Source organism: Maniola hyperantus, chromosome 2 (genome assembly GCF_902806685.2).
Source record: "Maniola hyperantus chromosome 2, iAphHyp1.2, whole genome shotgun sequence".
In the NCBI taxonomy this organism is placed as follows: domain Eukaryota; kingdom Metazoa; phylum Arthropoda; class Insecta; order Lepidoptera; family Nymphalidae; genus Maniola; species Maniola hyperantus.
In genome coordinates, this window is record NC_048537.1 from 11,066,848 (window position 1) to 11,085,254 (window position 18,407).

At 35.2% G+C, this 18,407-nt stretch overlaps 1 protein-coding gene across 4 annotated transcripts in view; it reads left to right on the forward strand.

Annotated features, from left to right (window-relative positions):
- Positions 1-18,407, forward strand: part of LOC117991155 (early endosome antigen 1) — a 30,371-nt gene that overhangs the window by 6,940 nt on the left and 5,024 nt on the right. The window contains exons 4-36 of one of the 4 annotated variants that reach the window (XM_069505841.1): positions 56-165; positions 2,324-2,482; positions 2,609-2,767; positions 2,881-3,135; positions 3,224-3,387; positions 3,613-3,766; positions 3,842-4,024; positions 4,316-4,444; positions 4,956-5,718; positions 6,447-6,574; positions 6,732-6,914; positions 7,006-7,130; positions 7,213-7,357; positions 7,442-7,688; positions 7,766-7,915; positions 8,022-8,345; positions 8,479-8,639; positions 9,024-9,149; positions 9,258-9,482; positions 9,711-10,028; positions 10,403-10,574; positions 10,832-10,958; positions 11,055-11,169; positions 11,262-11,420; positions 11,508-11,729; positions 14,559-14,684; positions 15,370-15,534; positions 15,858-16,013; positions 16,251-16,349; positions 16,455-16,611; positions 17,374-17,507; positions 17,700-17,860; positions 18,095-18,212. In XM_069505841.1, the coding sequence (XP_069361942.1) occupies positions 56-165; positions 2,324-2,482; positions 2,609-2,767; positions 2,881-3,135; positions 3,224-3,387; positions 3,613-3,766; positions 3,842-4,024; positions 4,316-4,444; positions 4,956-5,718; positions 6,447-6,574; positions 6,732-6,914; positions 7,006-7,130; positions 7,213-7,357; positions 7,442-7,688; positions 7,766-7,915; positions 8,022-8,345; positions 8,479-8,639; positions 9,024-9,149; positions 9,258-9,482; positions 9,711-10,028; positions 10,403-10,574; positions 10,832-10,958; positions 11,055-11,169; positions 11,262-11,420; positions 11,508-11,729; positions 14,559-14,684; positions 15,370-15,534; positions 15,858-16,013; positions 16,251-16,349; positions 16,455-16,611; positions 17,374-17,507; positions 17,700-17,860; positions 18,095-18,212 (6,119 nt within the window). Of the gene's footprint in view, positions 1-55; positions 166-2,323; positions 2,483-2,608; positions 2,768-2,880; positions 3,136-3,223; positions 3,388-3,612; positions 3,767-3,841; positions 4,025-4,315; positions 4,445-4,955; positions 5,719-5,860; positions 5,952-6,446; positions 6,575-6,731; positions 6,915-7,005; positions 7,131-7,212; positions 7,358-7,441; positions 7,689-7,765; positions 7,916-8,021; positions 8,346-8,478; positions 8,640-9,023; positions 9,150-9,257; positions 9,483-9,710; positions 10,029-10,402; positions 10,575-10,831; positions 10,959-11,054; positions 11,170-11,261; positions 11,421-11,507; positions 11,730-14,558; positions 14,685-15,369; positions 15,535-15,857; positions 16,014-16,250; positions 16,350-16,454; positions 16,612-17,373; positions 17,508-17,699; positions 17,861-18,094; positions 18,213-18,407 lie in introns of all 4 variants that reach the window. The other 3 variants (XM_069505848.1, XM_069505845.1, XM_069505853.1) reach the window with 3 other exon arrangements.

An 18,407-nucleotide genomic window follows, 5' to 3' on the forward strand; every position in this document is an offset into this window, starting at 1 on the left:
TAATAATAAATAGGTGGAGTTGGCTTTTGACGGGCTGGAATTGTATTTTTTCCAGAAACGGTGACAGTTCGTCGACCATCCGCGTCTCCGCCACCACCTGCCGTACACTCCACCGCTGTGATCACTATCAATAAAAATGACTCCCTAGCCGAGCGGGTTCGAAAGGTAACCAATGCCAATTATTATTTATAAAGACATCAATCTATTCTCGTGACTTGCAGTCGGATGCCCAGTTGGCAGTTTAATAGTAGATTATTAACCAAGGGGATAAAGCAGTGTCTTCTGTCGCGGGTAACGATTTAAATCGCGAGCGTAACGAAGGACGCGAGGTTTACTCCCGAGCGTAGCGAGGGTGTTAAGACGAGTCCTGAGTGTAGCGAGGGATTTAAGTTTACCCAAGACTAAGACAGCTTTATCACCGAGGAAAATACTCTACTTTTCGTACCATTTGCGAAAAAATTAACACAATAATAATATGAGATAAGCATTTAAGTATTAAACGTATTTTAGAACATTAACTTATTTATAAAAATAAATTAAAATAAACTTAACGTTTATGTATTTGAAGAAAACAAAAACGCGGCAAATTCCTAGACTAATATTTTTTTGTCAGAAAAGCAAAGGCATCAAGCTCATACGGCCTCGTCGGTTTTCGTAATTTTATTTAATAATCATAACTGCAAAACTGCATAATAAATGCGTATCAGGAGGCACGGTAGTGCCCCCGCCAAGACGAGCCAAACTAAAGGACGGGGCACTACGTACCTTTTCTCGAAGCGTTTCGTCGTATTTTCGAGCAGTCATAGCTTCGGTCTGGATGACGCTAGAAAGCTGAAATTTTCAGGATAAGGTGTCCTCAGCAAACTTACTAAAAATATTAAGTATCGTTTATCTAACTTTTATAGTTTCAAATTTATTGATACCTGATTCCTTTTTCAAAAAGATGTATGATGCTTTATATACAAACTCAATGGTGTAAACACAGATATGTAGTTCAGTATAAATTTCGGTAAGTATTCCAAATTTATAGCACATTCTCCCCCTAGAGGATGAATGAAATTCAGTACAATTTTCTTTCCCTGTTTTTAACAGATTAAAAATGACTATTGTTATGTTCGCTTTTTGTGGCATAGAATGTCACTTTTTTGAGCAAGTGGTACGGAAACATCCATACAGGTTTGAACATCCATACAGGTTTGTACCTAGGTACTGTTTTCAAAAATGTGAGTCCTAAACAACAACCAAAAATTACTTCCCGATCCCATGACAACAATGCATATGCAACATAGAAATAGAAAAGACTAGCTTATGCTCGCGACTTCGTCCGCGTGGACTACACAAATTTCAAACCCCTATTTCACCCCCTTAGGGGTTGAATTTTCAAAAATCCTTTCTTAGCGGATGCCTACGTCATAATAGTTATCTGCATGCCAAATTTCATCCCGATCCGTCCAGTATTTTGAGCTGTGCGTTGATAGATCAGTCAGTCAGTCAGTCAGCCCCCTTTTCCTGTTATATATTCAGATTATTGAGTTTTCAACAGAATCAATGTTTTTTAATTTATAAAAAAACTTGTTTATACCTATCCATTTGATTGCGAATTTTAAAAAAATTACGACAAAAAGTTTGCTAGATTCGATTATTTAAAGATGTAGAGCATACGGATGCACCGTTTATTTACGTCTGTTATTTCGCGAAACTTTTGTTTAGGAATTATTCAACGCTTAAAATAAAAATGTAAGAAACATTTTCAGCGTAACTGAGCCATTCGATGTGAAATGAGTATTTATTACGCCTTAATGTTGTGCATACATCCAAACTCATGAGTTTCGATCATGAAACGCCCCGTTGATTTCTAAAGTTGTCTACTATAAATTTAAGTGGGTCAGATTGATAGAACTGTTTCAGTTGCTTATAGCTCTCTCCGTTCGGTTGCGATGCCCAAAATAGCCAAAAGGTCGCCGTCAAAATCTGTGCTTTGGCAAACTACGAGACGGTAAAATTAATTCAGGAAATGCCCTGTTTATTCATATGTCAGCGCTGAAGCTAGAAATTCACAGAAGTTTATAAATATATTATTATTATTGCTAAATTAATAAAGGATTGGGTATTCCTTTGAGTTTTTTTCGGTAACTATTATTATAGCATATGAAGGGTCATAGGTAAAACTTAATGTTTATTAGAATTTTTTATTTAAACCTGCAGTACCTAAACCTGAGATTGATTTAAGACGTTCCTTAAAATTCATACCATTTCAATCTAATCGATCGAAAGATTCGAACCAACAAAGTGCATTAAAAATTAATAAATCGTCTTATTCTAGATGCAGTTAATCAAAGCTCAAAGTTGTTTCGACAAAGAATCTAGTATAGAAAAAGAAAGGGAAAGACGAAGTACGTCAAGAAGCAAAGAAGAAGAAAAATCTACACGATTAAAGGAAGAAAGAAGTAGTGTAAAAGAGGATGTTAACTTTTTAATGCAGGTAATTTTTATAGTTCTACAAACTCTGATAAATAAAACATGATCAACGTCGCCTATATTTTTATTTCCATATTATTAAAAAAATTACAAAGAAGTACCTGTAGATATGATTGGTCTAAATTTCTAGGTTAAAAACAATCGCGCTAGTACCAATTCCAAACCTCCCAAACGCGGAGGCCCTACGCGCGATAAAGAAGATGCATCTGACGATGAAGTTAGCACGATAGGCACCAACACCACCGACACCGAAACAACTCTCATCGACCCCAACATCAAAGACTATCAGGTAAATACAAACCCACTGACAAAAGAAAATTTCCCCGTTAAACAAAATCGGTAGATAAGAAAATTTAATTGATTGAAATAATTTAAAATGAAAACATTTTAATTTGTCTACAGGACCAAATCGAGAACCTAAAAGGAGAAGTAGACCTTTTAAGGAAACGTTGTGAGCGAGTAGAAAAAGAGAAAAGTGATATTTTGCTCAGACGGTTAGCAAACATCGACACAACAAATAAATACTCGACCGGCCGTTCTTCAGAAGTGCTAAAACTACAGCAAAAAGTAAATGAGCTAACCGCGCAAAATGAAGATCTTAGAGATGAAAAGAAGCATCTGACTCTAAGAATAAAAGAAATTGAGGTTGAACTTGATGTACGTATAAATACAATACAATAGAATATATAAACTAACTATTCAACTAGTTTTAATTTTCACTTACCCATATGAAATTTATTTACAGTCTCGGCCATCAATAGAGGCTCAAACGCGGCAAATAGAACAGCTTAGAGCAAAATTGTTAGCAGCGGAAACTCTGTGCGAAGAACTGATGGACGAGAATGAAGACATGAAGAAGGAATTACGCGACTTAGAAGAAGAAATCGAAGAGATGCAAGACAACTTTAGGTCAGATATCTTTTGTACCCAAATACATGACCAATAAAAGTAGAAAGGACCCTTTTCATAATATTTCCTGCGAAAAAGATAACACTATTTTTAGCCCTGCCATAACTAAATTAACAAGTATTACAGAAATTTTTGTATACCAACGAACTAGCACCACCTGCTTCGTCAAAAACGGCACAATATACATGAAGCAATGTTTCCTATACTGATTGCAATTTATTTCAGGGAAGATCAAGCAGATGAATATTCTTCCCTAAGAAGAGAATTGGAGCAAACAATAAAGAATTGTAGAGTTTTGTCCTTTAAGTTAAAAAAGACTGAGCGTAGAGCTGAACAGCTTGAGCAAGAGAAAGCTGATCAGGAGAAAAAGCTTTTAGAGGTTAGTTTAATAAGTTTATATGAAAGACAAAACACGTCAAATCCACTAACTTTTTTAATTTATATCCGATTTCAGATAGTAGGCGGCGCAGAGGGTCTTCAGCGTGAAAATCGTATTAAGGAACTAGAAAAAGAGGTAGCGCGTTCAAATGAAGTAGCACTACGCCTACAACGAGAACTAGCAGAAGCTAATGCCAAACTTGCCACTGCTTCGGGGGCTCCGCCCGCTAATGTAAAGAAGCAAGCATTAAATGATGGAGTAAGTATTTATTTGATTGTATAGAATTAACTGCCAGTCCCACTCCTTTTTTTAACCTCAACAAAGCGAAAGATTAATTACAATTATATTATTACAATTATATTATTATAATTATAAAAAAATAAAAAATTATAATGTGGTTTGTAAACTATATCTTGGTTCTAATTTTGTGATGAAACCCTTATTATCCTCTTCCTCAATCTTTACCTATAATCTCTTTCACATTCGTTCCAACGGAAAAGTATATGTATATAAAGTACTTAATTATAATTTAAAACGTTTTTCTATTAGAAGGTATCTCGGTCGTCCCTGACGCGAGGCGGCAGCCAAGAGGATCCTGCGCAGTTACTGCGTGACTTGCAAGATTCCCTCGAACGGGAAGCAGATTTAAGAGAACAATTGCGGAACGCTGAAGAAGAGGTATTACAACAACTGAATTTATGCTTGAATGTTATGAGTAACAACATTTCACAAGCTTTACTCTGCAATTAAAGTAACCAAAAAGATACGTTTCTATGCGAAGGCAGGGAGGTATTAGGAACACTTAACTTCTAAGCCACTCAACGTCATGAAAAAAACATTAAAAATATAACGAGTGTTAACACCCATTCACACATAAATGAAAAAACACGTTTTAAACATATTAAAAACAACCTCAAAGACACGTGTTTATTGCACAGCTAAATTTACATATATTTTAACATTCTTAGTAAAGCTTAATTTACATACAACTATGTTAATAATACTTTATTTGATTGTATTTAAAAGATCATTAGCTATAAACGACGGCCAGCTGGCTGTGCGCCAACTCCTATCTGATACAATAAGATTCGACACAAATATTACATCCATAAACAAGTTACTCATCGAGTTATCTGTTTATTGACAAATTGTATCTTTTAGAAAAGGATTTAATGTTATCTTCAAACAGGCAAGTCGATACCGACGACGGTTCGCAGGCAAACAGATTCCACCGCTACCGAAAGATCCATCGCCATCAACGCTTCATCTCGCTACTAATCTTGCTGCCAATGTTGAAGAAGATAAATATATTAACAGAATACTAGAAATGCAACATACACTAGAACAAAATCTATCCTCTTTAGATATAAGTAAATTGACTGTTGGTATAAATCAAACAGTTCAGTCACCCCAAGATCTTATAACATCATATTCTGAAGGTTGTCAGACCGATATTGTTCTGTATCACGAAGTAGCTACAGATACTAAGAAACTGACCCTAGACTCATGTTTACTAATTAATGTCCCGTGTTCAGATATGCATTCGCAAACAGATGTTGCCTTTATTAAAAACAAGAGCATCGAAACCGATTTGTTGCTGTTAAATTCTTATGCACAAACGAATAAAATAAACACGAGAAATGCTTTTACGCAATTCGGTAATATTCAAAAAGATAAATGTATTCAAATACAAAACACGGAGGTAGAAGTAACACAAAAAGAGCACAAAACATATGATGAAAAAGGTACACTAACTGAAATATCTGGTATGCTTGTTTCAAATGACATTGAAAACGAAACAGAAGATAAACCAGAAACAAATACTACAAGAAATAGAAACAAATCTGATAGTCCACCTCTTTCTTCTGATAGGATTGCAGCAGGCTCTTCAAACCAAACACAATTTCCTTTCGCTTTATTCAATCCGTTGGCAGCAAGGTTACCTCTTGTAGGTATATATTTTCTATTTATCCAGAATGTTGTTAGTGTTTTCTTTCATCGTGATATTTTATATGTATGTACATATAACAATACCTCCCTCATTTTAGCATAGAAATTCTCAATAGTTAATAATAAACTAACGAATATTTTCAGGCAAATAACTTGCGTAAAACTGCATCAAGAGTCGAGGACGACAATGAGTCCTTACTTCTACAGCTGAAGAAAATGGCTACCAAAGCCAGAAGTACGTCCAATTATAATTGCGAATTCTCAGTTTGTGTAATCCCGGATCCCAGTCAACGTTTCCAATTTGCATCACCCTTTGTAACATTGTATCATGTCCATTATTCTCCTCCATAACTTGCCATAAGATACTTATCTAGTATCTGTTCTTTTGGACCTGCAACCCTTCGACGTTGTTACTAACATGCTTAGCCTTACTAGGGACTTCCTTTAAGTCTTTTTTTAGAAATGCAATCAAACCGGCGTATCTTTCTGAGGTAGCCATTTTCTCCAGTTCAGCTTGAGACCTGACTGTAAATATATTATTGGAGTTTGCGTGATTTTATTTGGCCTCTGTTTGTGTAAATTTTAATAAACTAACACTGCATTAATATCGATAACATTGCCATTGCACTGTACTAAATCATAAAATTTATGTTTTGATATGGATTGTTTAATATTTTCTATCTTATTCTATTATCTAATTATTTCTCTCTTTACGAATTTGTTTTTCAAGGTCGAAAGCTATCTCCAACCCCACCTACGAATAGACTTGCTATTGAGGCCCCTAATGAAAAAGATGAAGGAATATCCGATGAGGAAGATCCAGCAGAGTTAAGGCTTCTACTAGAACTTAACGAGCAGGTAACACTGTAAAATAATTCAACCTTAAGCTTAATAAAGGCCTAATAGTATGCAACGACATATTTGATGCTATACAACGTATGATTAGAGATGAAATATAACTTTTTATTCTTTAATATGATTTAAGAAGTTATATTTCACTAATATTGCTTTACAGGAAGCAGCCGTTTTACGGAAAAAAGTGGAAGAGTTAGAACTCGACAGAGATTCTCTGAAGAAACAGGTTAAGGAATTGACAGAAAAAATTTCCAGTGTCACTACTAAACAGAATGTCCATTCTACAGTTAACTTGCGCAAAAATACGTCTAAAAACAGTAACTTAGCGGAAGAAAAAGTTAAGGTAAAAATTCTATCATACTTAGACAAAAGTAAAAACTATTATTTTATTACGACAATAATTAAAAATAATATAATCAATCAATGGTTTACAGGTGCTCGAAGATGAAATTGCTGAACTAAGGAAAAAACTCATAGAAAAAGAAAGGGATTGTGAAAGATTACACGCGCAACTTAGTCTTACTCAAAAGAAACCCAAAGCCTCGCTCATAAAAAGCAAGTAAGTGTAAAATTTCGAAACGGATTCTAGCTCTTTTTACGTGATAAAATGTTATTTACTTCTTATTTCATTCAATTTAAAGATCTTTAGATGCAAATGATCAACAGAATGTAGATTTAAAACGACAACTTCAAGTAATAGAGCAGGAAGCAAATGTTCTTAGAGCTAAAACTCAAAGTTTAGAAGCTGACAATGAAAAATTACAAGCTGAAAATAAAAAGTTACAGGTATGCGAAATTTTCTTTCTCACTTTTATATTTCAATTTTTTTCAATAGCTAAAATTCATAAGAAATATTATACTACTTTCCAGCTACTCAAAAATACTAAAACTTTAAGGACCGAGAAATCACTCGACCTGAACACAAATAAAATAAGCAAACTTGAGACTGAATTAAAGGATGCATTGACAAAAATTAAAGATCTAGAATACAACAAAGATAAGGAAGACAAATCTGAAAAGAAAGTACGATTTGGTGAGATGGCTAAAAAAGATAACGATGCACTTAAAGTAAAACAAGATGAATTAGATAAATTAAAACTTAGCTTTAATAAGGCAAGTACTATTTATTTTTAGTTTTATTATAATAATATATAACATTACCGTTAGTATCTATATCTATTTCTATACAGTTAGAGAAGGAGAAAGCCAAATTGCAAACCACTTTGAAGGAGTTAAAAGAGGATGCAATGAAAAAATTCAAACCTAGGACGCCTAAAAAGGTGACTGATATCACAACAAAATTACAAATGAAGAGAATGGTTGAAGAACTTGAAAATGAAATTGGTATGATGCGCTTAAAAATGCGGGCGTTTGTGAAAACGCAAGCAAACTTTTAATTTTTATAAAATATGCAAATAAATTAAGTCACACGGCTCATTTTATATTTTAGGTGAGTTATACGTTATTATGAAGAATGCCGAGCTAACGTCCCAAGAAATTAATGCTAAAGGACAACTAGAGAAAGATGTTGAAAATATTAAATCAAAACTGTCAAAAAGCGAAACCGAGTTCATAAATGAGAAGAATCGTTTACAAAGTGAAATTGTAAAACTTAAAGATTTGAACGCTAAATTAGAAACAGAGAAAAACACTTTTATTGATAAATGTAAATCTCTAGAAAGTGACCATAGTAAAGCAGTAACAGAATGCAAATCACTGACTGAAGATAAAAATAGCTTAGAAACCCAAATAGCAAAACTGCATTCAGATATCAGTAAGTTACATTTTGTAAAATTGCATGAGGGTTATTAATTATGTCAACCTTCGTACTTTAATTACAATTTTATAATATAGTAGGTAATTGCAATATAACTATTATACTAATACAAATAATTTACTCTCTGCAGAAAAAAATAGTTCACAGCAAGTAGCGATGTCAGACTGTATGAAGAAAATTGAAGATCTAAAGAAGGAAATGGATGTTAAAGATAAAGAAATTGATAAATTGAAAAAACAAATAGAGGCATTGACCAAAACGGAACAGGACAAAAGTAAACTGCTCAAAGAGGTATGTGAAGAATACTCTAATTTTTATACCACTTTCTATAAATATCAACTTCATTTTAATTCCATCACTTACACATATAACATCTGTTATACTTATTACACTACTAGGTATTTTTACTAGTTAATTGACTTTCATATTTTCATATTACTATTGTAAAACTTGTTTAAATTATCAAACGTACTGTTATAAATTTATAATTAATAACTATTTAAGTAATCTGTAAAAAATTGTAATCCTATTTGGCCTTATTTTCAGTCTGTTATTATGTAAAATTATATTGTATGTATCGCTGTTGATTGCAAATAAACGAATAAAATAAAAATAAAATAAAATAAAATAAAATGACATAGGCCGTATTGTTCACATAAATGTTTATTTTTCTAGGTGGGAGATAAAACTAAGAAAATAGGTGAGCTAGAAAAGAAATTAAAAGAAGCAGAAGATAAGTGCAAACGAAATGAAAAATTGCTTGCCACGCGTAAAGACAAAGTTGCCAAATTAGAAAAAGAGGTATTGTATAGTTTTTTACTATAGTATCAACCTGTTATCAAAAATATGACAAGGCTTTGAATTAAATAAGGGTTCTGTTAATATTTAATAGCATTGTTTATAAATTAGCTTTCTGAAGAAAAAGAACAAGCTGAAGCATTGGCAAGTTCAAAACGACGAATGTCTGTTGACTTTACAAGTGAAAAGGATGAAATACAAACAAAACTTTTTAAATCTGAAAGTAAATTAATTACTTTAGAGTCAGACATGAAAGAAATGAAATCAGATTATGAAAATAAAATTTCTAACTTGGAATCTACCATAGCCGCCAAAAACAATCATATAAAACAACTGGTATTTTTGCAAATGATTTGACACAGCCCTCATAGCATGTTAAGTTACCCCGCTCCATTTATTTATAACATCAATAGAACAAGTTGTTTGTTTTTGCATTACTCCTTTGTATCCGCCACTAAAGTAATGTAGAATTGTGACCCCTTTTGAATTTGTAATTATGTGATTGTGACTTTGAACAAAAATATATTAGAAACTAAAATAAAATTTAATAATATATGGTTTTAGGAAGACGCTCTTCGTGAAACATCTAACCAGAAGTACGACGAAGCACTATCATCGGTTGAAATGGCTCAACTTAAAGAAAAATATGATCGAATTTCAAAAGAACTTACCGAAAAATCAGAAGAATTGATGTCTGTTAAAACAGAACTCATTAATAGTGAAAAGGCTCTATCCGCTATAAAAACGGAAGTTGCACAGCTTAAATCTGATATAGCTAAAATAGAAAATGAGAAAAAGGAACAAGAAAATAAATTAAAAGCTGAGAAAAAAGAAAGTAATTATTGGGAACAAAAAGCATCTGAAGCTGATACTGATTTACAGGTAGGTATTAATATTAATATTATTGAGCAAAAAAATAGCAAAAAAAATCATTTCTGTTTCTGTACCTGAAATGCAAAATAATTATTGATGACAATGTGCTGCAGTATAAAATGTTGAATTTGAAATGAAATGAAATTATTTGTTAATAACCTCCTTCCCTCGTTCTCTTACCCCTCCTTTACATGAAACCTTTCCAGACATGAAAAACTGTTTTTTTTTTTCACTTTATACCTAAGAGTTATGACAGGAAAACACCAATTAATATCCAGTTTAAAAAAGTTAATGTCTCAAATTATGTACGGAACTCTAATAGAGCGAGGCCCGGCTCGCACTTGGCCAGTTTTTTGTATGAGCTTACTCGTTCTTAATTACAGGCTGAAAGAAAAAAATGCGACCGTATGCGGGCTAATCACGACAAAGATATTAAAAATAAAGAAGTCGAACTAGCAACGCTTAAAGGAAAACTTAAAGTTTTAGAACAAACCTCAGTTGCTGGTGCTAAAAGGTTAATAGAGCTTAAGCAAGAGCACGAAGAGACAGTCAAAAGTACGTATATTATTACAGCTATGCAAGCAAAAATTATGGGTTAGTTGTGAGTTTTTTCCAGACGCGCGTTTGGAACCCTGTAGCTTTAGTTTTAGGTTTAGATAATTAATTATTGTCATCATCACATCATTATCTTGCAAATTACACAATTAACAAAGTGATTGAAAAGTGTACAATGGTATCCAATTTGAATAAATGATTTGAGTTCATATTTATGCATCGTTAATTCGTATTATTAAATAAAATTTGTTTTACAGAATTAGAACATTCATTAGCTCTTGAAAAGGCAGAGTATGAAGAGTTAACAGGTAAATACGAATTATTAGAAGAAGAACACGTAGTCACAAAAGCAAGGCTTACTGTCGAAAAGGAAAAAGCGCAGAGGTATGACTTATATTCCATAATCTCAATTCAATTTAAGAGAATTTCTTGAAATGGACCACGTTTAATTTGAACACTTACAAAATTGTTTTTTAACAGTGACCTAATGCTTGTACAAAATGAGTTAAGTAAAACGTTAGAGGAGCTTAAAACGCTGCAAGACAATTATGAAAGTGAATCATCTGCTTGGATTAAGGAGAAGTCAGAATCACAGGTCAGTCTGAGTTAGGTATAAATATCAACGATTCTTCATTACAATCTTGCAAAATACCTGATTTTTTAGTGTTTATGTTTATATTTCCGTAGAAAGAGATTTCTTCATTGCAAGAGCGTTTATGTGGCGGTGGATGGGAAGTGGAGCGAGCAAGGCTCACAGCACGGCTTGATCAGCTTGAACGGGATCTACGTTCATCTAAGGAGGCACATGATATGCTTTCGCATCACCACGATATCGTTAAAAAAGAAGTAAGCTCTTTAAGAAACGTCATCATTCATCAAAGTTATTACAGGTTGTAAAAAAAACTAGAAGGTTATTTTAATGTTATATTTCAGTTGGAAGAGGCTCGAAAGAAACTTGAAGATTATGAGAAAGTAAGCAAAGTTCATAGAACACTGACAGCTGATAATGTCGAGTTAGAGCGAGAACTTGCCGCGCTGAATACAAGGTTAGAAGAAGCGGACAAGGCAAGGAAAAACGAAATAAGTGTAATTAAAACGCGGTACGAAGCACAGATGAACACAATGCGAGACGAACTGAAATCATTACATAACCAGGTAATAATAAATCAATTTTTAAAATTCCCAGAAAGACGCCGCAGGTTCGAATTCTGCCGGTTTCGCAATTTTTGTAGTATCTAAGAATTATTTAGAAAAATCCTTGCACTTCAAGGATTTTACTTAGGTAGAAATCCTATCATAAAATTTATAAACAATAATTCAATGAAGTTTTAAAATAAATTAGGAAGCAACATTATGATGTTTATGGAGCCTACAAGAATAACTGTAACTAGCGCCACATGTATAGACAATATTTTTACAAATATAAATCCAATTACTAAAACCATAATTAGCAAATTGGATTCGGATCATTGTGGACAGTTGATCCAGTTTGAAAATTTGAAGAAAAAAAATTCTAAACGTAGAATAACCTTTGTACCAGTAACGTCTGACCGAATTGAGAATATGAGACTAAGCCTTATAAAACACCTTCCATTTTTGTCAAATGGGTTTAGTCCTGATGAAATGTATAATACATTTTTTAATATATTCAATACTATATTTAACTCAATATTCACCAGTAAATCGGTCTTGACTACTAATGCAAAAGTTTTTAGTGAATGGGCAACAGTAGAACTACATAAAAGTAGACAAAAACTATATGAATTGTATGCGGAGCGACAATATGATACTGGTGACGAATTCAAGCAGTACGTTCAACTGTTTTCCAAAAAGTTTAAGAGAGATTGCATTGCAGCCAAGTCAAAATATATCCAGGCAAAAATTAAAAACAGCTCCAATGTAGTAAAAACTACCTGGAAAATAGTTAACGAAGAAACAGGAAGAGTGACACATAAAACTTGTAATTTTGAACTAAAATATCATGACAAGTTGATTACGTCAGACCCCGAGGTTGCAACCGTTTTCGAGACCTTCTTTACAGATATTCCTGTTTCTACTACAAAATCATTGAACTCTTCAGCAGCCGCCGCTCTCTCACTATTGGAGGATAACGTGCCTGAATGTAATAAAATGTTTGAATTCAGTCACGTTAGTTGCTCTGACGTTATCAAAGCTTTTAAATTAATTAATAATAAGAAAACAAATGATCTGTGGGGCATTTCCGTTAACGTTGTGAAATCATTAATTGATATTGTTGCACCCGAGTTAGCATTAATATTCAATAATTGTGTTGACTGTGGTGAGTTTCCAGACTTAATGAAACATAGTAAAATAATTCCATTATTTAAATCAGGTAGTACTAGTGACCCCACTAACTTCAGACCGATATCTGTACTACCCACTTTTAGTAAAATCTTTGAAAAAATAATTTTAACTCAACTGCTTAATTTTTTCAACATTAATGATTTATTTCACACCAAACAGTTTGGTTTTACACGGGGTCGCTCAACAACCGATGCTGGTGTTGAGTTAATACTAAATATATTTGAAGCCTGGGAGGAATCACGTGATGCGCTTGGCGTTTTATGTGATTTATCCAAGGCTTTCGACTGCGTTGATCATGAAACATTGGTCGCGAAATTGCACCATTATGGAATTAGGGGTGCAGCATTGGAATTGATGAGTTCTTACCTAAATGATAGAATACAAAGGGTAGACGTGAATGGAAAGCGATCTCCCGGATCCGTTGTAAAAATGGGGGTGCCACAAGGTTCCATCTTAGGACCTTTTCTGTTCCTTATTTACATCAATGACCTTCCTTACCTCGCTAAGGACAATTACGGGATAGTCTTGTTTGCTGATGATACATCACTTTTATTTAAAATCAATCGATACTTAACAACTTTTGATGAAGTAAACAATTCTCTCACCAAGTTAGTACAGTGGTTCGAAGCTAATAACCTGCTTCTCAACGGGAAAAAGACAAAGTGTATTAAATTCACTTTACCAAATGTTAAGCAGGTGAAAACCACTGTGCAACTTAATAATGAGGAATTAGATTTAGTGGATACCGCTATTTTTCTTGGAATAACGTTAGATGCAAAACTTCAATGGGGCTCTCATATAAATAACTTATCGAACAGACTTAGTTCTGCCGCATATGCGGTAAAAAAGATTCGCCAGTTGACAGACATAGAAACTGCGAGACTAGTATATTTTAGTTACTTTCACAGCATTATGTCATATGGTATATTATTATGGGGTAATGCTGCTGATATTAATTCTATTTTTGTGCTGCAGAAAAGGGCTGTTCGAGCCATATACAGTATGGGGCCACGAGAGTCGCTGAGAACTAAATTTAGGGAAGTTAAAATTATGACAGTGCATAATCAATATATTTTTGAAAATTTACTGTACGTACATAAAAACATAAATAAATTTAAAAAAAAAAGTGACTGTCATAATATAAATACTAGAAATAAAAATAAACTTGTAATTCCCGCCTCTAGGCTCAGTAAAGTTAGCAATTCATTTGCTCGTAATTCCATACGTTTCTATAATAAGCTTCCAGAAGACATATTGGAGATGTCTCTCAACAAGTTCAAAGTTTTCATAAAACGTAAACTAATTGAAAAATCCTATTACAATGTAAAGGATTATTTAAATGATAAGCAAGCTTGGGAATGAGTTGCTTAACGACTTTGTGATAGTTCTAATAAGTTTCAATAAATTTGTAAAGTGGTGATAATAAAAAGAATACCCGGCTGAGTTTGTTGTGGGCTCTTCTCAGACCTGGGCGCGTTTGGAACCCTCGTAGCTTTAGTTTTAAGTTTGCGTTATAATTATCACCACTATATTATCTTACAAATCTAACACTATACCAGACAATCAATAAGAGTAATTTATTACCTATTTTGAATAAATCATTTGACTTTGACTTTGATGAAACTACAGCGCAAGCGGTTATAAATTAATTAATTTCAGGTGTCAAGGTTTAGGCGAGAGCGAGATAATTACAAGCAAATGTTAGATTCAGCTCAAAAGTCGATGATCGAAACTAAAAATGGTGACAAAAGAGTACAAAGGAATTCAATATCGAGTACGGATGAGGTAGGTATATTTATATTAAGTAATACACGCAGACTCACGACAGTTCATGACGAAAGAGCGGGTGCGTGTCAATTCTGTATAGAAATAACATGCACAAGTTGTACGTGAACACACAAATACAGTAATCGCTACGCTTTTTGGCCGCTCTGAACATGCAGCGAGTTCGAACTTCGAACATTCACATGGTAGACATAGTACGCGACAGTTCGAGCTGACAATCGGGGTGGGGACGCCCCGCACACCCGCATAGCCCCGCGCTAACCCAATGCGGGATAGGGCGGGAGTGTGGGACGTCCCTCCGCCTCATATTCCGATTGCCATCTCGACCTGTCGCGCACTGTAGGTGGTTTCACCTACTCAACAAGGTCGCGTGTGAGCGGAAGATACTCGTAGTGCTCACGGGGACTTGCTCGGTCCCCGCGCCCCGTTACGTCCCGCTGATACCTAATTTGCGTGCTGCGCATCAAACGCGGCTAAGTTCAGAACGAAAATGGCAAGTACAGTAGGTACTACTTGACACGATTGATATAACATACCTAAATTGCACAGCTAAACCACTAATGGATTCAATTAACTTTACAGTTTGTTGCGCCAAAGTTTATTTTGCGAACCGCGGGGCGTCCCTACCCCGATTGCTATCTCGACCTGTCGCGTACTAACGTTAATAATAATCATTACCTCATAGGAGGAGTACCGAAATAAAGTGGCGATACTGGAACAACAGCTGGCGTGCGCGGAAGATGAGCTGTGCGAAGCCCGCCTCCTTTCATCCAAGCTTAACACCGAGCTCATCAGCGAACGATCCACCGCCGAAGTCCGTCTCGCTGAAATGCAGTCAAGACTTAATGAGGTATGCAGAAAATGTTTAGAAGGAAAACTAAAGGTTAATGGCTATTTTTAAACGACTTCAAAAAAGAGGAGGTTCTCAATCCAACTGTAAGTTTTTTGTATTTTTGTAAGCGATTTATCTGCCAATTAGGAATCGATTTAGATAATTATTTTTGTTTGAGAGTCCTCTTCAGAGGTGGTTCCATTTAAAGGAGAATACCTGATGAATGTCACCTTTGGGTAAAACGACGCCTGTTCCGAGCATGCTTCAAAATATGCTAGCCCGTCACCAGTCTATAGAAAACTTTGAGTAAAGATAAATAAAATATAATGCAAAAACTGCAGTACGAGGAGGAAAGACTGCTGTCATCTGGGCGAGCGCGCGTGGCCGGGCTCGCGACTCGCATGGAGCTGGCGTGGCACAAGGAGCGCGACGAGCAGCAGCGCCTGCTGCACGAAACCTCCACGCTCGCCAGGGATCTGAGGCAAACACTCTTCGAGGTGAGTTCAGTGTCATCGCATTCGTATTGAGAATCAATTAAGTATACTTACACACACATGACACGCTTTATTCTTTCTGGTTGTGGAAAAAAACTTTTTTGATTAAAACAGGATTAAAAACAATACATGTTCAAAGCTGTTTTTTTTTATTAATAAAAATAATGAACTTGTCTACAGTATACGGATTTGAATGAAAAACTATGGAAATATTCAACCAAAATCTTTTGTTGAGAACAGGTAGAACGAGAAAGAGAAAAGGAGAGACTAGATATGAAGAGAAGAATAGATCAGCTAAAGAGAACTACTGAGGAAGAAACAGAAGAGGCTAAGAAAAAGGTAAGTAACTATTTAGTTAACGACGGGATTGAGTCAATGAAATTAGAATCAATTATTTAATTTAGGAGCCTAATCAGCTCTTTAAAAATATATAAATTTTAATAGGTGACAGAGTTACAATGCGATCTATTGGAACTACGAGACGCGCACGCCAAGCTGCGTACGGCCAACGAGAAACTTCGCCGCGACAAGGAGCGTCACGACCGCGATCGCGACCAGAATAAGCTGCTTGTTGTCTCACTCAAACGCGCACAGCAGGCAAGTTGATTATTCGGTTTTCACCTAAGGGCCTTTTCACAATACGACAACGCACAACGCATCGTGGAAATTAATATAGTAATGGTATGAAATCGCATTGAGGTGCGACGTCGTTCTTGCGATACGAAGGAAGGGCGTTAAAGGTGGACTTTTGAGACAAGCGTGTCTGTCACTTTAGTGATGCCACGACAGATCGGCACAATGCAAATGTAGGGAGCGTCATTCAAATACAGCGAAACTAAACACTGCATCTCGCTCGAATGACTAGAGATGATTTTTAAAAGATATAGTGATAATGTTTCACGTCATCATGAACATAAAATTAGTATTTTCAACTTTTAATGTAGATTGATATAACAAGTGGGGTATCATATAAAAAGGCTTTAACCTGTGCATTCTAAAACAGATTTTTTTATTTTCATGCATGATAGTTTTTGATTTATCGTGCAAAATGTCGAAAAAATACGAGCGTAGTACGGGAACCTCGGTGCGCAAATCTTAACTCCAAATTAATTCTGCGACAAGTATGGCTTATGTATAACTAGTCTATAATATATTGTTAGGTACTGTCGTTAGAGAGTAGTATATTCCTTGGTTCGATTAAACATGCTTTCAAATGGTCTTAATTCTTTCATTTTTTATTTTAAAAAAAAAAGTTTATTTTCCTAATTTAGAGGCTTCCATCAAAGCTCATGATCAAGTTTATAAATTATAGGAAATAAATATTTCATTTTATTTTTCTCAATTTTTGTCTCTTTACAGGAAGACGATAGAGTGATAACGCAACTGTTGGAAACAATCGATGATCTAATGAAACAGAGTCCAGACCTGTTCAGAAATGAACCAGCCGTGAAGCCGGAGAAGAGCCTAATGACCCCAACGCCACCCAGACGTAATAGGGTAAGTTTTTGTAGTTTATTAGCCTGAAGCAAACGAATTCCAATAAATGAAAATGTGCTGATAATATGTTGATGATTCTTTTCTCTCTCTTCGTGTGCGAGTCCGCCTCGCACTTGGCCGGTTTGCTCAGCTCACCTAGATCTGTATTGTATCCCAAAAAAATAAAGCTTTTAATGATGTAAATATTTTCAGTCATCGAAATCCCGCTCCCGTTCGGCGACGCCAGAGAACATGGAGGCTCGAGCGGCGAGCGACGCCGCCGCCACGGCCGCGCGGCTGCGGCGCCTCACCGACGAGCTGCGCGCCTCGCGCATCGCGGAGCGCCAGCGAAGGCAGCAGGCTAACCCCAGGCGGTATGCTGTCATAACACATGCTTTTTTTACTTTTTTATTCAAAACTAGCTGATGTCCACGACTTCATTTGCGTGGATTTAGATTTTCAAAAATCCCGTGGGAACTCTTTGATTTTCCGGGACAAAAAGTAACCTATGTATGTCAGTATTCCGCCTGTCATATTGAATTACCAAACAATCAATTTTAACTACATTTCTATATCAATAAGTTAAAAAACTGTCCTTTATCCCATAGAGCAATGTCTACGGAACCGCGGGACACGCTGTCCGTGACGCCAGCCTCTCGGACGCCTTCCCGCGTGCCATCGCTGAAGAAACGATCCATATCCCTTGAACAAACTACTAAGGAACAGGTACACCAATCATTTCGCTTCCAAACTATATTTCAAACCAATATTTTACTCCCTTAGGGGTTGTATTTTCAAAAATCCTTTCTTAGCAGATATCTACGCCGCAATAGCTATCTGCATGCCAAATTTCAGACCGATCCGTCCAGTAGTTTGAGCTGTGCGTTGGTAGATCAGTCAGTCAATCAAATTCTTTGATCT